General features: G+C 42.1%; 1 protein-coding gene across 1 annotated transcript in view; it reads left to right on the top strand.

The window, feature by feature from the left end:
• LOC139654065 (neurexin-3b-like) overlaps positions 1 to 15,507 on the top strand; it is a 263,211-nt gene that overhangs the window by 60,288 nt on the left and 187,416 nt on the right. The window contains 2 exon segments of the mRNA XM_071531088.1: positions 9,774 to 10,215; positions 13,244 to 13,627. Coding sequence (XP_071387189.1) covers positions 9,774 to 10,215; positions 13,244 to 13,627 — 826 coding nt within the window.

Here is a 15,507-nt window from a genome sequence, read left to right as displayed (position 1 = left end):
TTTGCTGTAAGCAAGCGTAGCAAGCTGTTCTCTGTGCAAAGTTTTTCGTGAATAGTCCTTTTAATTCAGGGTTCAGCCGAGATCTCAACCCTGGCACTGTATTACTATCCAAGGTGAAAGACACCTCACAGCTCAACCTATTGCAGTAATGAGTTTCCATAGGGGAAAAAAGGCAGCTGAATGAGATGTGGATGAATAGATCATAGTTAGGAGGTCAGGCGCAATTCAGTTACTGCTGGGTCATTTTTCACATCCTCAAAAGACTACACACAAGTACAGAGCACAAGCTGTATAAGCCAGACAACAACTAAAAAACTTCATATGTTGTTATATGTTATAGTGGCAATATAACTTTTATGCAAGGCCACTGCACTGAAGAATAAATAAAGCAGTTTGTTTGCTTTGCTTTTGTGCTGTGGTGCTAGGAAGATATCTGCAAAAGAGCTAGCAGAGAGTGACTGTATGCTAGGCTGCTACTGACAGTTTGGTTATTTCATGTATCAAGTGCCGCCATATTAGCTCCACAATTTTACCATGGCTCATTATGTGGCTTGCAATTTGCAGTCAATTTGAAGAGTTTTTAAAATCTCACCATGTCAATGTTAATTGAGGACATTGTAACATATCTTTGTGGCCAACAGTTATACGTATCAGACAAGGGGCCATAACATGGTGCTTAAAGATCAACCTGGTTTTACCTGGTGTGACTAAGTCAAATTTGCTTGAGTCCCAAGTAAGATTAAGTCTTGAGGCACAAGTCTCAAGTCAAATCTTAAGTCTTAATGTGGATTACCAAGTCAACTCCATGTTATTGTCAAGTCTCAAGTCTAAATGTAGAACACCAAATCAAGTCAGAACAAATAAAGAGTCCAGTATCAATTTAATATCTTAATGAAAACAAAATCTTAGACTTTTCAATGCAATATCATTTTAATATTATAAAAACTTGGTAAGTGCGCTATGAGTTTGATTTCTATAACCAGTTTCAGCTTCAATAATTTCAATCATCATTCCATACAAATTCAGAAAACAGAATTTAACTTCAGTCGTCTGGTGGAACAAATCTCATCACTTTCAATCTCAGTCTAATTTACACAAACACAAGATCTTTTGTCAAGACTTGAGAAACCTTTTCAAGTCATCAAAGTACAAGTCAAAGTCAAGTCCCCACCTCGAGTCCCCACCCCTTAGGTTTTGCCTAATTCAAATTTTATTTTTGCGACATTCAAAAGTTTGACTTAAAGTTGGATGGAAACATAGCTCATATGTCATGGTGCTAACTGGTTAGAAAGTTGGTGGTTAGGGAAGTTGGCCACCACTTCTATGCCGCCACCTCTTCACCTCTTCACCTCTCCACCTCTCTACCTCTTCACCTCTCTACCTCTCTACCTCTCCACCTCTCCACCTTTCCACCCTCTCCTCCTGTTCCCCTTCTCCGTCATTTACAACCTCACTTCTGACAAAAGCGGGGGAGGTTGATATGCCGCCAAGCTCTGGACAGTAGGGCACCTTCCAACATGCCCTTCATTCAGCCACAGTATCGTGCCTCCGTCAGGCCACTGTGCTCTTTCTCTCTCTCTCTCTCCCTCTCTCTCTCTTTAGCACACACACACACACACACACACACACACACATACCACATACACACACAGACACACACACACAGACACACACACACAAGCAGACACATTTGCGTGATGGCTAAGAAAGAGAAAGTCACCTTGTCTGGATTCTTTTATCTTTTGACTGAGTGGCTCAGGCTGCTGTTTCTCCAGTCATTACCAGGTTGGCTAATTTATCCCCGCTCCTTTCTCGTTCTGCTAATGACACTCTCTATCTCTCTCTCTCATACTCACACACACACACACAGACACACGTACACGTACACACACATTCCACACAATGACGTAGCCATGCCTATACTTTTACCTTAGGCTTTCTATGAATAAGGATAGTTAAAAACCTCAAACTCTGACTTAAGTCAGGAACTCTTGTGATCATCATTAACATCCTGGCAGGGTTGTGTTTTGGGGGAAGCTTTTCATTCTAATTCACTTCCACCATGTGCAAATGATGCAGGATAATTGTGCAGCTGGAGGATGATATTCTGAATAGGGGGATTTTACTGTTGCTACCAATTGAAATGCATAATTTAAATATGTTGGGATGTGAAATGTAGAAGCCGGGCGTGATGCAGAAAAGTGTAGGTTTTGGGTGATGTGTTATGTTATGACACATCATCAATCAGCATTTCTGTCTGAGGTGCACAGAATTTAAATCATAGCTTATGATGTATGTTTGAACTCAGACTTAATTTTCCTAAAAGTTTTCCTTAAAGAGATTTGATGTTACTTAATTGCTTGATTTGACTTAATTTTTCCTGATATTGAAAATGTTACTAGATAAGTAGGTAGGCAAAGAAAATCTGTATGTATTCTAGGTCTATATTTTACAGATATTCTTTATCTGTTGCAGTTTTTCCTTTACATTCATTCATCCCACCACCACAAACACACAGGTGGAAAATTATCCCCAACAGTGAGAAAATTCATTACCTATCCTCATTGCTTAGCCAGCCCCCCAAAAAATAATAATTCCAATTGCAATTACAGTTCAACTGTTCATATATCATGATATAAATGTCTAAATAACATCATGTATCAAATAACATCATCAAAAAAAAAAAAATCACACATCTACAAAAAATGATCCAATAAATAATTATCTCTTCATTCTAATACTTACTTTCAGCCATAATGTGGCTGCATATTTTGAGTAAACATGTAATGCCATTCTGAAATGGCATCGCTAATACATCATAAAAACTGATTATGTGTCAAATCCTTTATTATCTATACCTTCCTGCTAACTACCATGACCTAATTTGATATCAACCTTGAAATCAAATCAATCAATCGTCTAATAACTACAATCTCTCACTATGGATGTGAGCACAGTCTGTTTATGCTAATCAGAATTTAATGCCTATACTTGTGCATGTAAAAACACATGTAAAATGTTAAAAGGCAGCAAATGCATTCATGTAAATACTCTTTTATCTTGGCGTGTCTTGTATTTTATTGTGGGCTGTGGGACTCGAGGCAATTCCATCTTCTATGCGTTTTCCAATATTATCTGTGTAGGTGTGACTCAGCATGAGTAGGCCCATGAGAGAGCATTGGGTAGACAGAATCATGGAGGTGATTCACCATGTGGCCGGGTAGTGGTAGTATTGTGTGATCCTGAATGGTTCATCATACGTAGCTCCATTAAGCAGGCACGATGCCAGCCGCCACCCAGGACAATGCAAACGGCTCACCACTGGCCTCGTGAACTCCCTTACGTCCTTTTGTTCATCCTTTTTGACTAGGTTTATCTCTGTCTGTCTTCTTTGTTTTATGCCCAGGTTTTACGTATATTTGTGTGTGTGTGTGTGTGTGTGTGTGTGTGCATGCCCCGTGCGTGCACTCGCCCACGTTTGCAGCCTGCGTATTATCTCTCTCTCTTTCCACCATATTTCTTCCTTCCTGCCCCCTCCACCTCTTCCTTTGGATTCAATATCCCCAGATAATGAGGAGGGAATGATTCAGTTGAGTTTGGCCCGTTGCTCGGATCAGAGTGCATCAGTATTTCTGTCTGACTGAGTGTCTGATGTCTGGCCAGAACAGTAGAAAGGAGACTGAGGCGGGGAACATTGGTGCATGTTTGTGGTTGTTCACTACGGGGCAAAAAAAACCCCAGAATTACATCACTTAGAAAGAGACGATGATGAGGATGATGATGGGGGCATGTGGTGTTGCAGGGAGCGAACGCCTCCCTTTCCCTCTGTCTGACAATAAAAGAGATGCTGCTTACTTACTTGCATCGCGACCCCTCTCCCTCTCTCGCTTTAGTCCTCGCTGCATTCATCGGCCCCCTTAGGCTGGATGAGATGTCATCCATACACAACGCTCACACACACACACACACACACACACATGTCCCGCCCCCCCCCGCCCCCTGCTCGTGTTCGTCCACGTGGGCCGCGGAGCGTCATGTGACTGAGGGCCAGTGGGCAGCCGCCTGGCTCACTCGCCCGGTCAGCCTGATGTTTGCAGTGCCACACAGTGCCCTCTGTGCCCCACCCCCCACCCCCCCTCCCCCTGGCATGGCAGGACACCCGTGCCAGCACTGGAGCTGTGCAGTGGCAACTTGTGTCAGACTGTGGGGGCGGTCGGGGCTCGCGTTGTCACCACAATACTATTCACTGTCTGATTGAGGAGAAAAAATGGGGGAGGCGGGAGGCGGGAAGATGACGGGTAAGAGAGGATGAGAAGCAACTCTAGGGGAAAGATGTAATGGTGGTGAGAGAAGGTGGAAAAAAAAAAGGAGAGTGAAAGAGAGTTGAAGAAGACAGGTGGGGGTGAGAGGAATGTCAATAGGTAGGAGAGAGAGAGAAACAGACACACGGCGGAAAAAAATGAACAAGGGTGGAACGGAGAACAAGTGAATGATGAGTAAGCAAAGAGAAGAAGTAGAGGGAGGGCAAGAGACCAATATTTGGCATTTTAGAGGAACATTGTCGTCATCAGTTTTGTGTTAGTCATCACAGTATGTACAGCAGTGCTTGTTTTCCCCTCCAATCCAAATGCAAATGTCACCCTGTCCTTTTAATTATGAGATTTTTTTTTTCTTTTTTTGCTCAGAGGCCCAAACAATGACAGACGGGTAAAACCTCAAACTTTAATGGAATGGCTTCACCCTTCGCCCCCCTACAAGGTGTGAAGTTGGCAAACAGTGATTTAAAGTGTTTCCAGCATTTGGTTCTAGGTGACACCTTATAAACAATGTTGGGTCCTACCACTAACTCTAACTCTTGGATCATGTAATTACATTATATAAATAAGCTCACTGGAAGATGTTTAAAAATCTGTGTTGTCTGATTACAGAGACTGTCCCAGCTACAGCTGTGACAACTTAAGGAATAATGATTTTTCAAAATTAGATTTTTGAAAAGCAAATTTATAGGTTCAGTCTCTTTTGTAAGTCATACTCTATTGAAAGGCCAAAGCAGCTAAAAAGAGAGATAATTACCCCCAATGTTCCCTTTTCTTTGAGGCCTTTTGTGCATCTATTGGACAACCTCTTCTGAACACATATGAAAAGTATGTAATTACCGATTCAGTCTGAAAAAAAAAAGATTCACATCTCCTTGCTTCGCTGACTTAATTACACCCTCTATGTGTTCAGTATGTACTGTGCTATGGTTCTTTTGAGATGATGTGACACTAGTTTATAGTAGCCACTGAACACACACTGTGCTAGATTTGGACACACACAAATGAAAGTGTTATTAATCTTATCATCACACAATGGTTAGTTGAGTTGTAGCTCTTTCACTGTAGCCATTATTGGTGAGTTTCCAGTTTCCCTAGGTTATGGTTGCCTCATTAACCTAATGTGCCCCCATTGACATGAAGTGTAAGTAAATCAACAAATCTGCAGTGAGTATACTCACATTTGTATGCGCCGCTGTGTTCGACTGTGTTTCTATTTGGGGCAAGTTTGACTTTCTTGTAAGTATACTGCCACACATTGAATGTCTCTATTCCCCTTTGTCAAACCCCACTTTGGTAATTATATTGATTTCCAATAATGGTTACTGCATATCACTCATTTCATTTGTAACTATCGCCCAGCTTATCCAGTTTCAAACAATATTTACTCACCAGCTATTGTTGAATCGATCTGTACATGGTAAACATTGAACGTGTGTGTGTGTGTGTCTGCGTGCGTATGTGCATTCAGTTGTGGTTTTTTTTTTGTGTTTGAGGAAATGGAGGTCTCTGTCTCCTCTGCAGAGCTTTATGAGGACCTGGTGTGTGTATCTTCACTCTACTTTAGTGGAATTACCCTGTTTCTTCATTAACACGGGGGCTAAATCACCAGCCGACAGCAGCTGTGGCCAGGGCCAAGAGCACTGATCTGAAGTAGATTAGTAAGGAAGATTGTGCGTGCGTGCGTGTGTGTGTGTGCGCGCTCGCCTGCACACACACGCCTTTCCCTCACCCCTCTCCTTGTTGCCTACCAGGCCAGATCAATACACCATCCAGGAGCAGAGATGGAGGATCCTGGCTTTATGGAGTCGTTAGAGTCCCCTGTGCGTGCATTATGAATGGGCCCCACAAGGCTGTCGGATAGGCCGACGGATAGCATAGCAAAGCACAGCCATAACAAAGGCAAAGATGAGGTACACGTAGCCACAGTAGTCAATTCCTCTTTTATAACATCATTTCCATTATCTTATTGATCAGCCTGCGGCAGAATGGATGACAGAATCATAATCCTAAAACAGATCTGTTCACCGTCAGGGGGCTGGTTGATTGTTAGATTAGTATGTCCCTGAATAACATTGAGGTGCCTGGGAGGGTTTGTAAAGACTTTCCACCAACAAGCAAAAGTAAGAGGGAGGGCAAAACTGCCGTGTTTCAGGTTTAAGACAAACAACCACGGTTTTGCCGAGCCAGAACAGGTGATGATGGAGACCTTGTATAGTGAATAAGCACAGTGTTTAATTATGCTTTCCATGTATAGAAAATGCAAATTAATATGTTTCCCGAGTGCCCTGGAACTTTTTAGAGATTTACAAGTAAAGACCTTCCTCTAAAACCTGTTGACTGCATGATCACCAGCACAGTACCACTAAAAAACATTCCTCATTGCAAATGAGCAACATTAAAGGCTACGTCCCTCTTCTCTTTCTTTTCATGTAAACTCAGAGAGCACTTTATTAGGAACACCATACTAATACTGGGTAGGTATCAGCTTTTAGTTCAATGTCAACCGGCTACCAAAGTGACATCTGCCTCAAGGTTCGATGTGTTGTGCATTCTGAGATGCTTTTCTGCTCACCACAGTTTTAAAGAGGTTATCTGAGTTATTGAAGCCTTTCTGTCAGCTCCAACCAGTCTGGCCATTCTCCTCTGACCTCTCTCATCAACAAGGTGTTTCCGTCCGCAGAACTGCCGCTCACTGGATGTTTTTTGTTTTTCGCACTGTTCTGTGTAAACTCTAGAGACTGCTGTGCGTGAAAATCCCAGGAGATCAGCAGTTTCAGAAATACTCAAAGCAGCCCGTCTGGCACCAACAACCATGCCACGGTCAAAGTCACTGAGATCACATTTTTTCCCCATTCTGATGTTTGATGTGAACATTAACTGAAGCTGCTGACCTGTATCTGCGTGATCTTATGCACTGCACTGCTGCCACATGATTGGCTGACTAGATAATTGCGTGAATAAGCAGGTGTACAAGTGTTCCTAATAAAGTGCTCGGTGAGTGTAATATTCAGTTTGTTTTTTTGCCCAAGAGTTATCTAAAAGCCAGGTGGAAGTGAAATGCAAGATATATTCTCTGGTTTTTAGCCAGGGAAAATAAATAAATCATAAAATAAATAAAACATCAGCAAAATCTAACAGTGGCTATAAAAGCTAAAATAATTTGAGTCATAGGGCAACTGCAACATGTTCTATGGAATATAATTTGCAAAATTACCCCTGTTTAGTTATAAAACCAAGTGGTTAATTGTTAAACGTTACACTGTTGTTTAGATCAGTGGTTCTCAACCCGGGGGTCGGGACCCCTCAGGGGGTCATGAGATAATCATCATGTGTATTTTTTCAGATTTTTGTCGAATTTCTGCTTTTTTCGTGTGAAATACTGAAGGTTTCAACATCTAGGCCTCCATATTAATAAAATCATCAAATGAAACAACTTGAACAGGGAAAATCACTCTTCGGTTGAACTGTGTATATGCATATGCAGCCTGTGATGGGGATCTAGAGTACACATCGCTTCATTTTAAGCGGTCACAAGCCAAAAAGGTTGAGAACCTCTGGTTTAGATAACTCACATTTTAATTGTTGCAGGTGCTGATTGACAATAACCAGAGAGCCAAACCAAGCCAGTTTCAGCCTCTCTCAGACATAATGGCCATCTGAAAATCACATCGAAAAGAAATTAACAAACATAAATTATCCCTTAAGCTACTTATGAGTCAGATCATTGCAGCATGCTGGTGGTGACATACTCATGTCTTGATCCTAACTGGATTCATTACTCTACATGTCCTATGTATCTCCAGTGTACCTTTATGTTCCCATAACCTTAGACCCTGTTGTACGTAGCCTAGCTCGACTCTAAGACGCTCCTGTTTAAAATGAAATGAACTTTATTTGCGCCATAGGCTGAATTTAGATTAACCACGCACTTTGTCAAGCACTTAACACATTTTGTTCCACATCATGTTCAAGAGATGAAGTGCACTTGTCAAATGTGCTGACATCTACATGGGTGCATTTTCCACGGTACAAAGGTGTACTCACACACACACACACACACACACACACACACACACACACAAACACGCACGCACGCACGCACGCACGCACGCACGCACGCACGCACGCACGCACGCACGCACGCACATGTTTTGAAACAATGCCACAGTGACACACACAGGCCTTTTATATATAGCCTGTAATCTTCTAGATTTCTCTCTCTCTCTCTCTCTCCTCTCTCTCTCTGTATTTGCCTCCTGCCATATTTTCTTTCTCATCCAATTTCCTTCCTTTCTCCTGTCCTCATTCCCACCGACTCTTATGTCCCCTTTTATTTACCTCCCCGCTGTCTGTCTCTCTCTCTGTGTGTCTCTCTCTCTCTCTCTCTTTCCCCCTCTCCTCAGTCCTTCTCGGGACTCGGGTCACCTGTGTTGATTTACTGTCAAATCTTCCAGGATTATCGGTAATCCCAGAGCAGTAAAATCTGTTTGCTGACAGCTGTGCTCCCTGTAACACTGTTGCTGTTTCCTGTGCACCCACTGCCCTATATACTAGAAAAAAAGGACCCCGCCTTCTTCCTCAGATAAAAATGAAGGAAAAAAAAAGAAAAACATTAATTTTCCGCCTCAATGGATTCCAATTGACAATATTCTGCTCCCCTTTTCTGTGGTATATTGTTGTATTTGACTATAATGTGGGGCTGCTTTCTCGTTTTATGGATTAGGGGGTTGGGGTAAATTTATTGTGGGTAAATAGGTGTGATATTGGATATATTCTCACAGGGACACTGATACTGATTTGGGGTTTCACCCTATCTTCATGAGAACCCTTTTTGAACATTACAGGGGATGACTCACTAATAATCCAACTATCGTATCACACTTCGCGCAGTAGGCAGGTGTTCAATCAAATGAAAATATAGTCATGCGTTTGTGTGTAATCTCCTTTTCAGAGTGGATAGATTGAAGCTGAAATAGAAAATGGCTGAGATACAATTTGTGCCATACACACCTTAGAAGATATTGGTTTTTATCGATCCAGCTGTCCTTGAATCTGCAATATGTAATATTGTCAGTATGTGATTATATGATATTGCAGTATGCACTGCAGTGCAATGTATTAAATATAGAAAGAAAATGTTGTTTTTCATCCATTATTGCACAGACAAAATATCCCCTGCAGTAACCGGTTGTGAGCATCAGTTAAATTGAATGATAATGATAAATAAAAGAAGGCAAACCTCTCAAATGCTTTTCACACCGAAGTATACTCACCAGTCACATAAATTTACCTAGGATTATTATCTTATTACTTGCATACATAACACATATTTAATATGTTTATATGCAGGGTTTATTTTTGCCGTGACAGATACCCATCATCCTTGTCTATCTCAGTTTGTTCTATATTACCAAATTACAGCTGAGAACTGCGGATCTCCTGTATTGTTTCCAGGTGGTTTACAAGAACAATGACGACATCCGCCTGGAACTGTCCCGCCTGGCTCGCATCGTGGACCCCAAGATGAAGCTCCAGGGTGATGTGGTCTTCAAGTGTGAAAACGTACCCACCCTCGACCCCATCAACTTTGAGACCCCAGACTCCTACCTGGGCTTGCCCAAGTGGAACACCAAGCGCGTCGGCTCCATCTCCTTCGACTTCCGCACCTCAGAACCCAACGGGCTGATCCTCTTCACCCACGGCAAGCCCCAGGACCGGCGCGACGCGAAGGGCCAGAAGAACAACAAGGTGGACTTCTTTGCGGTGGAGCTGCTGGACGGAGGGCTGTACCTGCTGCTGGACATGGGATCTGGCACCATCAAGGTTAAGGCCACCCAGGCAAAGGTGAACGATGGGGTCTGGCACCATGTGGACATCCAGAGAGACGGACGCTCAGGTAAGGGTGAAGCGAGGGTGGAGGGGGAAGGGAGGGAGGGGAAGAGTAGATCAAGTAAGAAGTGGACTATGAGATTGTAGAACTGAGTGTTGGGGAGCAGTCAACTATCTGTGGTTCTACTTCTAGTTCAATTACATTTTACAGTGGTGTAGTGGTAGTTCAAATTCAAAGTTTGGTAGGATTTTAAGCAGTTAGCTACTTTTAGCTAAGGAAAGAAAGTGTTTGGCTTCACTTTTCTCTCTCCTGTCTCTGCCGTAGTCGTGCTTCACTTCCTCTGCGCAAGATATGGGCGCCTCTCCTATATAATTCTTAGCCTTGTTGGGAGCTAGGCTTTTACGTTGGACATTTACTGTGCGCTGTTCTGTCCACTTCCAATTAAAATTCCAGTGCCACCCAGGCCAAACCACCTACCTGTACACCTCAACAGGTTGCTAAAGTAAAGAAGGAATTTGCTCACAGCAGCAGTCTGGATGTTTTTCCCCTGAATTCTCATTATCCAAATTCAGATATGCTAGGGGATGAAATACGTTGTTGCTGTAGTAACCCAACAGGACTTTAGATCAGGCTTAAAGATTGAGATACAATAAGTACCATAAAGCTAGAAAAAAACATGAGTAACTCCATTTGCTATAAAACAAGCAAGCTGAAAATCTGTTAAAACACAATTTATTTTTCACAGTATAATTTGGATGTAGCTGAAATGCGTTTTCAGAATAGTCAGTTAACAAACAACAAAGCCGCAACACAGAAAGAAAGAATGAATCAGCACTGATCCCATCTGAGCTCATTGTGTTGTTTGTTACCAAAAACTTGACCCAGTTTGAAAATACAGAAATGGGAAAAAAGGGAAAATGATTTTCACCCCCATTAACTTGCACTCGTATAACCAATTTCAAACAAAATGTTAATAGTTTATCCTTTTACAATATCAATAACCAAAATGCTGGTGCAAGTAGTTTTAGATTTACTGAAATGATTTTTGGCTCATGATAACTGAGAGAGACTTCTTTAAAAAGTATCCCTTGTAAGTACTGTTGTTAGCACTGTGGTTTGACAATAGCTGTCACATTGCAGCTGCACCAAGCAGTAATAATATAATTTGTAATCGCATGGTCCTAGTCATTTCAGCTTTTCCCCGCATCACACCCGCAGAACGATGTGAAAACTTTCTCAATAGAATAATTTCTGCTGTGATTTATTGCCGGGATAAAGTCATACTTCTTTCCTGATAGCTACTGACTCTATTTCCCTCTGCTTGCTTCCATCTGTATGTTCTTTGACCTCAAAACATGGCCGAATACACAGAAAGTATTACAGGAAGATTATATTAGAGAAAAAGGTTAGGAACTTCTGTTGCCTTGAGCTCCAAACCCAACACAATCTCTACATTAGGTGGGATCCTCCAGAGAACTCGGGTGTGTTAGTCTATGCTACAGCTTGCGTTATATATCAGGTTAGAGCAGCCAATTTAGCCATGTGTCAGGGCTCGCTGCTTTGATTAATCACCAGCCCGGCCCCTGGTGCGATAGCTGAGTGGAAAGCAGGATTTTCGCTGGGAAAAAGAAGAATGAGACAGATATATGGATATGAGACTGAGGGCTGGTTAAGAACAGGCATAATCACACTTGTGGCTTGAGTGAAATGTTAATGGGAGTTTCAAGTGAATTAAGTTTCTTGTCTGCGAAGCACTGCAGCCAGAATCACTCTGTCTGGCTGCAAGGTGAATGTAACGCTGGTGAAATGCGAGAGCTCACATTACACCATATTCAGACAGGCTAAATTTGGGCTGTGTGGAAAAAGTGACCTTTTCATCTACTTGCTGCGTTTACTTGACCTTAGTAAGGGCTTTTTTTTTTGCAGGTAAGATTTCAAAATCGGAGATAAAATCTGTAAACAAACCCATCCTTTTCGTCCTTTCTGAAATGAACTATTTATATGAAGTAGGCATGCGAAACAGATTTTTTTATTCCTTTTAGCTCTCAGTGGAGCAGAATGAACTCTAGACCTAAACCAGTGCAGTGCAAATAATGCATAAATAAGTCACATTAAAATGCTCACTGCATCAGTGTTGATAGTGTCCAGCCAAGATCACACTTAATGTGCCGAATGCTTTTCTCTCTGGTGGAAGTTTATGCATTTAAGATACAAATGAAAGTGAATGCATCTTTCCATTGCAGATGCATTGGATGCAGGTGTGGCATGCGTTGGATTTATTCTACGTGTGTGTTGATTATGCATGTGTACACTAAAATTAATGTTGCTTTGCTTTGCTATTTACTGGCTCTCTGTGAGGTTTTCATGAAGAAACATTTCATCAGTGAATCAAAATTGCAGCGGGGAAAAAAAACAAATGTAAAAAAGTTGTAATACTATAGTCATTAACCATGTGGAATCAGTTTCATCTTAATACATTTGAGCCAGACGATCCTTGCATGGAACTCTGCATTATGGATTAAGTGTGATTCCGGCTTCACAGTTCAGCATGATGCAGAATTAGATACACAAGTCTCAGTGCTATATTTAGACATGTTGAGGGAAGATGCCGCAAGATTCAAATTATATTGAGTGACTGTAATTTTACTCGTTAGGGAGTATTTAGAGTGTCCAGAATATTTATTTAATTAACTCTGTTTTACGGTGGATTGTTGCTTTTACCCAGGGAACATACACACTGCAAAACATGTCCAAAGTCATTTAGTCTTGAAGGAAGGAAATGAAAAATTCTGCTAGTGGAGTGTAATTATATCACTTCTTTCCAGTGCATTTTGTTTCACATATTTCAAATAAGGCAGAATATGGCAGATCACTCCACTAGTACAAAATGATACTCGATTCAAGAGCTTTCTTTCTTTCTGAAGTTGATTTTCCAGTATAAACAAGTGAAATTTTCTCACGCCATTGGCAGATTTTTTCCCCAGTTGTTTCAAGAAAAATAAGATTTTAGAGTGGATTAAATGTTTAGATTTGTTTTGATGTATTTTCGCAGTGTAGTATCTGGGCAGGATTTAACAGATTTCCTCTCCTCCAGGCATCATCTCAGTGAACAGCCGCCGGACGCCATTCACGGCCAGCGGGGAGAACGAGATTTTGGACCTGGAGGGAGACCTTTACCTGGGGGGTCTGCCCGACAACCGGGCGGGCCTGGCGCTCCCCACCGAGCTGTGGACCGCCATGCTCAACTACGGCTACGTGGGCTGCATCCGGGACCTGTTCATTGACGGGCGCAGCAAGGACATCCGGCAGATCGCTCAGGCCCAGAACGTGACGGGCATCAGGTCTTCGTGCAGTAAGGTGACGGGGAAGCAGTGCGACAGCAACCCCTGCAAGAACAACGGCGCCTGTAAAGAAGGATGGAACCGCTTCGTCTGCGACTGCACCGGCACTGGCTTCTGGGCTAGCACTTGTGAGAGAGGTGAGGCTGGTTTCCAATTATTTTTCTCTATGTGGTGAGTGGTAGTCTTTCTCATAGTGATGATTCTAAAATCATATTGGTTTTGTCAGAAGTGAAATGTATCGATTTTTTTTGCAAAGGACCTTTTTAAGAGGTTAACTGTGCTGATTTTTGTGCTGACCACCATATTCGGTTGTGGTTATGGAATAGTGCAGTGTAGTACAACTGTTATTGGACTACAGCAGATAGAATGAAATGGTTTTGAGTTGAAATATCTGTAGTTATGGTATCCTGGAGGAGAAGGTTATAAAGTGACAGCAGAGTAGCAACAGTCATGCCAGAGTCTGGCGACAATAGCTTTTCCAAGGAAGTGGACAGTGCTCCGTTTTAGCCGATGAGGAGAAAGTGTGACTTGGGACACTTTCTCCATAATATTTATGGAAGCTTTGCTGAAAGATTTAATAGGATTTCACTTTTCTGCCAAGTGGCTTTGGAAAAAGGGATGCATTTTTTTTTTTCTGAAGAAGGTTCTGGAGTGAAATTGAACTTGTCTGCTGGTGAAATGGGCTCTCCTTGTCTGGGTTTTAAGAGCTTGGCCGCATTAAGTTTTTATGAGACGGAGGAGATAGGGACACTCTGAGCCGTGGGAGGGTATGTTATCGGACTATTGTTCTGCTAAGATTGTTCTCCATTTTTTTTTCCACTATTTTACAGAGATTTTTAAGGTTCAGAAGAGGGCTTTAAGTACTTTCATAGGAACTTGAGGTGTGTAAAGAAATCTACTTTGAGGAGGGATAATTACTATCTGGTGACTTGGTTGTTACCACCCACAGTTTTTGGTGTGAAAGCAGAAGACTAGGGACATGATAATGAGGTGTTAATGATTAAAAAAGTCTGCAGAGAATATGGATCAACATGTATTGGACATGGAACAGGGCCTGTGTTGTAGACTGCTGTTTTGGAGAATAGGTAGAGCAGGTACAGCCTAAAACATGCCCCACCTGTGTAAATTACAATTAAACCAGAACACACTGGAGCATATGTTTGAGAGCTTGTACCTTTCATAATTAAAAGACGCTAAGTAACATTTATGTTACATATCTAAACGTCTAGGAGTGAATCCTAAAATAGCCTGTCTTGAGTGCACATGTAATTCAGAGGAAATAGGACATGGAGACATATGGGCAAAAGTGCACAGTCATCAATATTAAAGAAAAGCAGAGTTAATTTTACATTGGGACAATGTACATGTCTGTGATGTTGTGAAAGAGCCAAGAGTGTCCAATGGGAGCCAAGTCAGGGAGTTGGGGCTGTCCGATTGAGTTAACCTTGTCTTACCACCTGACTAGCGGTGTCTATTTTAGTAGCACTCCCAGGCTGCTTTATCTTTACAAAAGGAAAAAAAAAGATTGTGTACAGGCTAAGGAACACTGCCATTGAAACGGGGCCAATGTGCCTCACTGTCCTTCCACCCGCAGAAAGAGAACATATAGTCACATGTCCCCAGCACTCCACACACTCATACTCACAATCTCACACTCCCATCTCCCGTCAAGCCTTCTTCCTCCATCCCTTTCTCTTCCCTCCCACACACTTGTCTCTGAATGGTCGTCTCTGGGAGTTCAGTGAGTGTGTGTCGCCGATGGATGTGGGACTATGGGTGTAGCCTCTAGTTCTGGAGCTGCACAGTAGAACAAAGCTTCAGCCTGTTCAGCAGTTGATTTTTACTTTTGTACAGTAAGACTTTGGGTGTGGCGAAATGTGCTGATGTGGCCGCTGCTGTCACGATTTACTGTATTGCACCAAATGTCTGTTTCACGGTTCAAATACTGTTTGAAAACTGCTTGAATTCCCTCCTGGTCTTTCCGGTTGTTTTGTAGCATGTTGTTACAAAAAGGAGC

Source organism: Centroberyx affinis, unplaced genomic scaffold, assembly GCF_046629955.1.
Source record: "Centroberyx affinis isolate AG114_WGS23_722 - 3 ecotype Tasmania unplaced genomic scaffold, CSIRO-AGI_Caff_v1 ptg002030l_1, whole genome shotgun sequence".
NCBI lineage: Eukaryota > Metazoa > Chordata > Actinopteri > Beryciformes > Berycidae > Centroberyx > Centroberyx affinis.
This window is presented reverse-complemented; position numbering and strand designations above follow the sequence as displayed.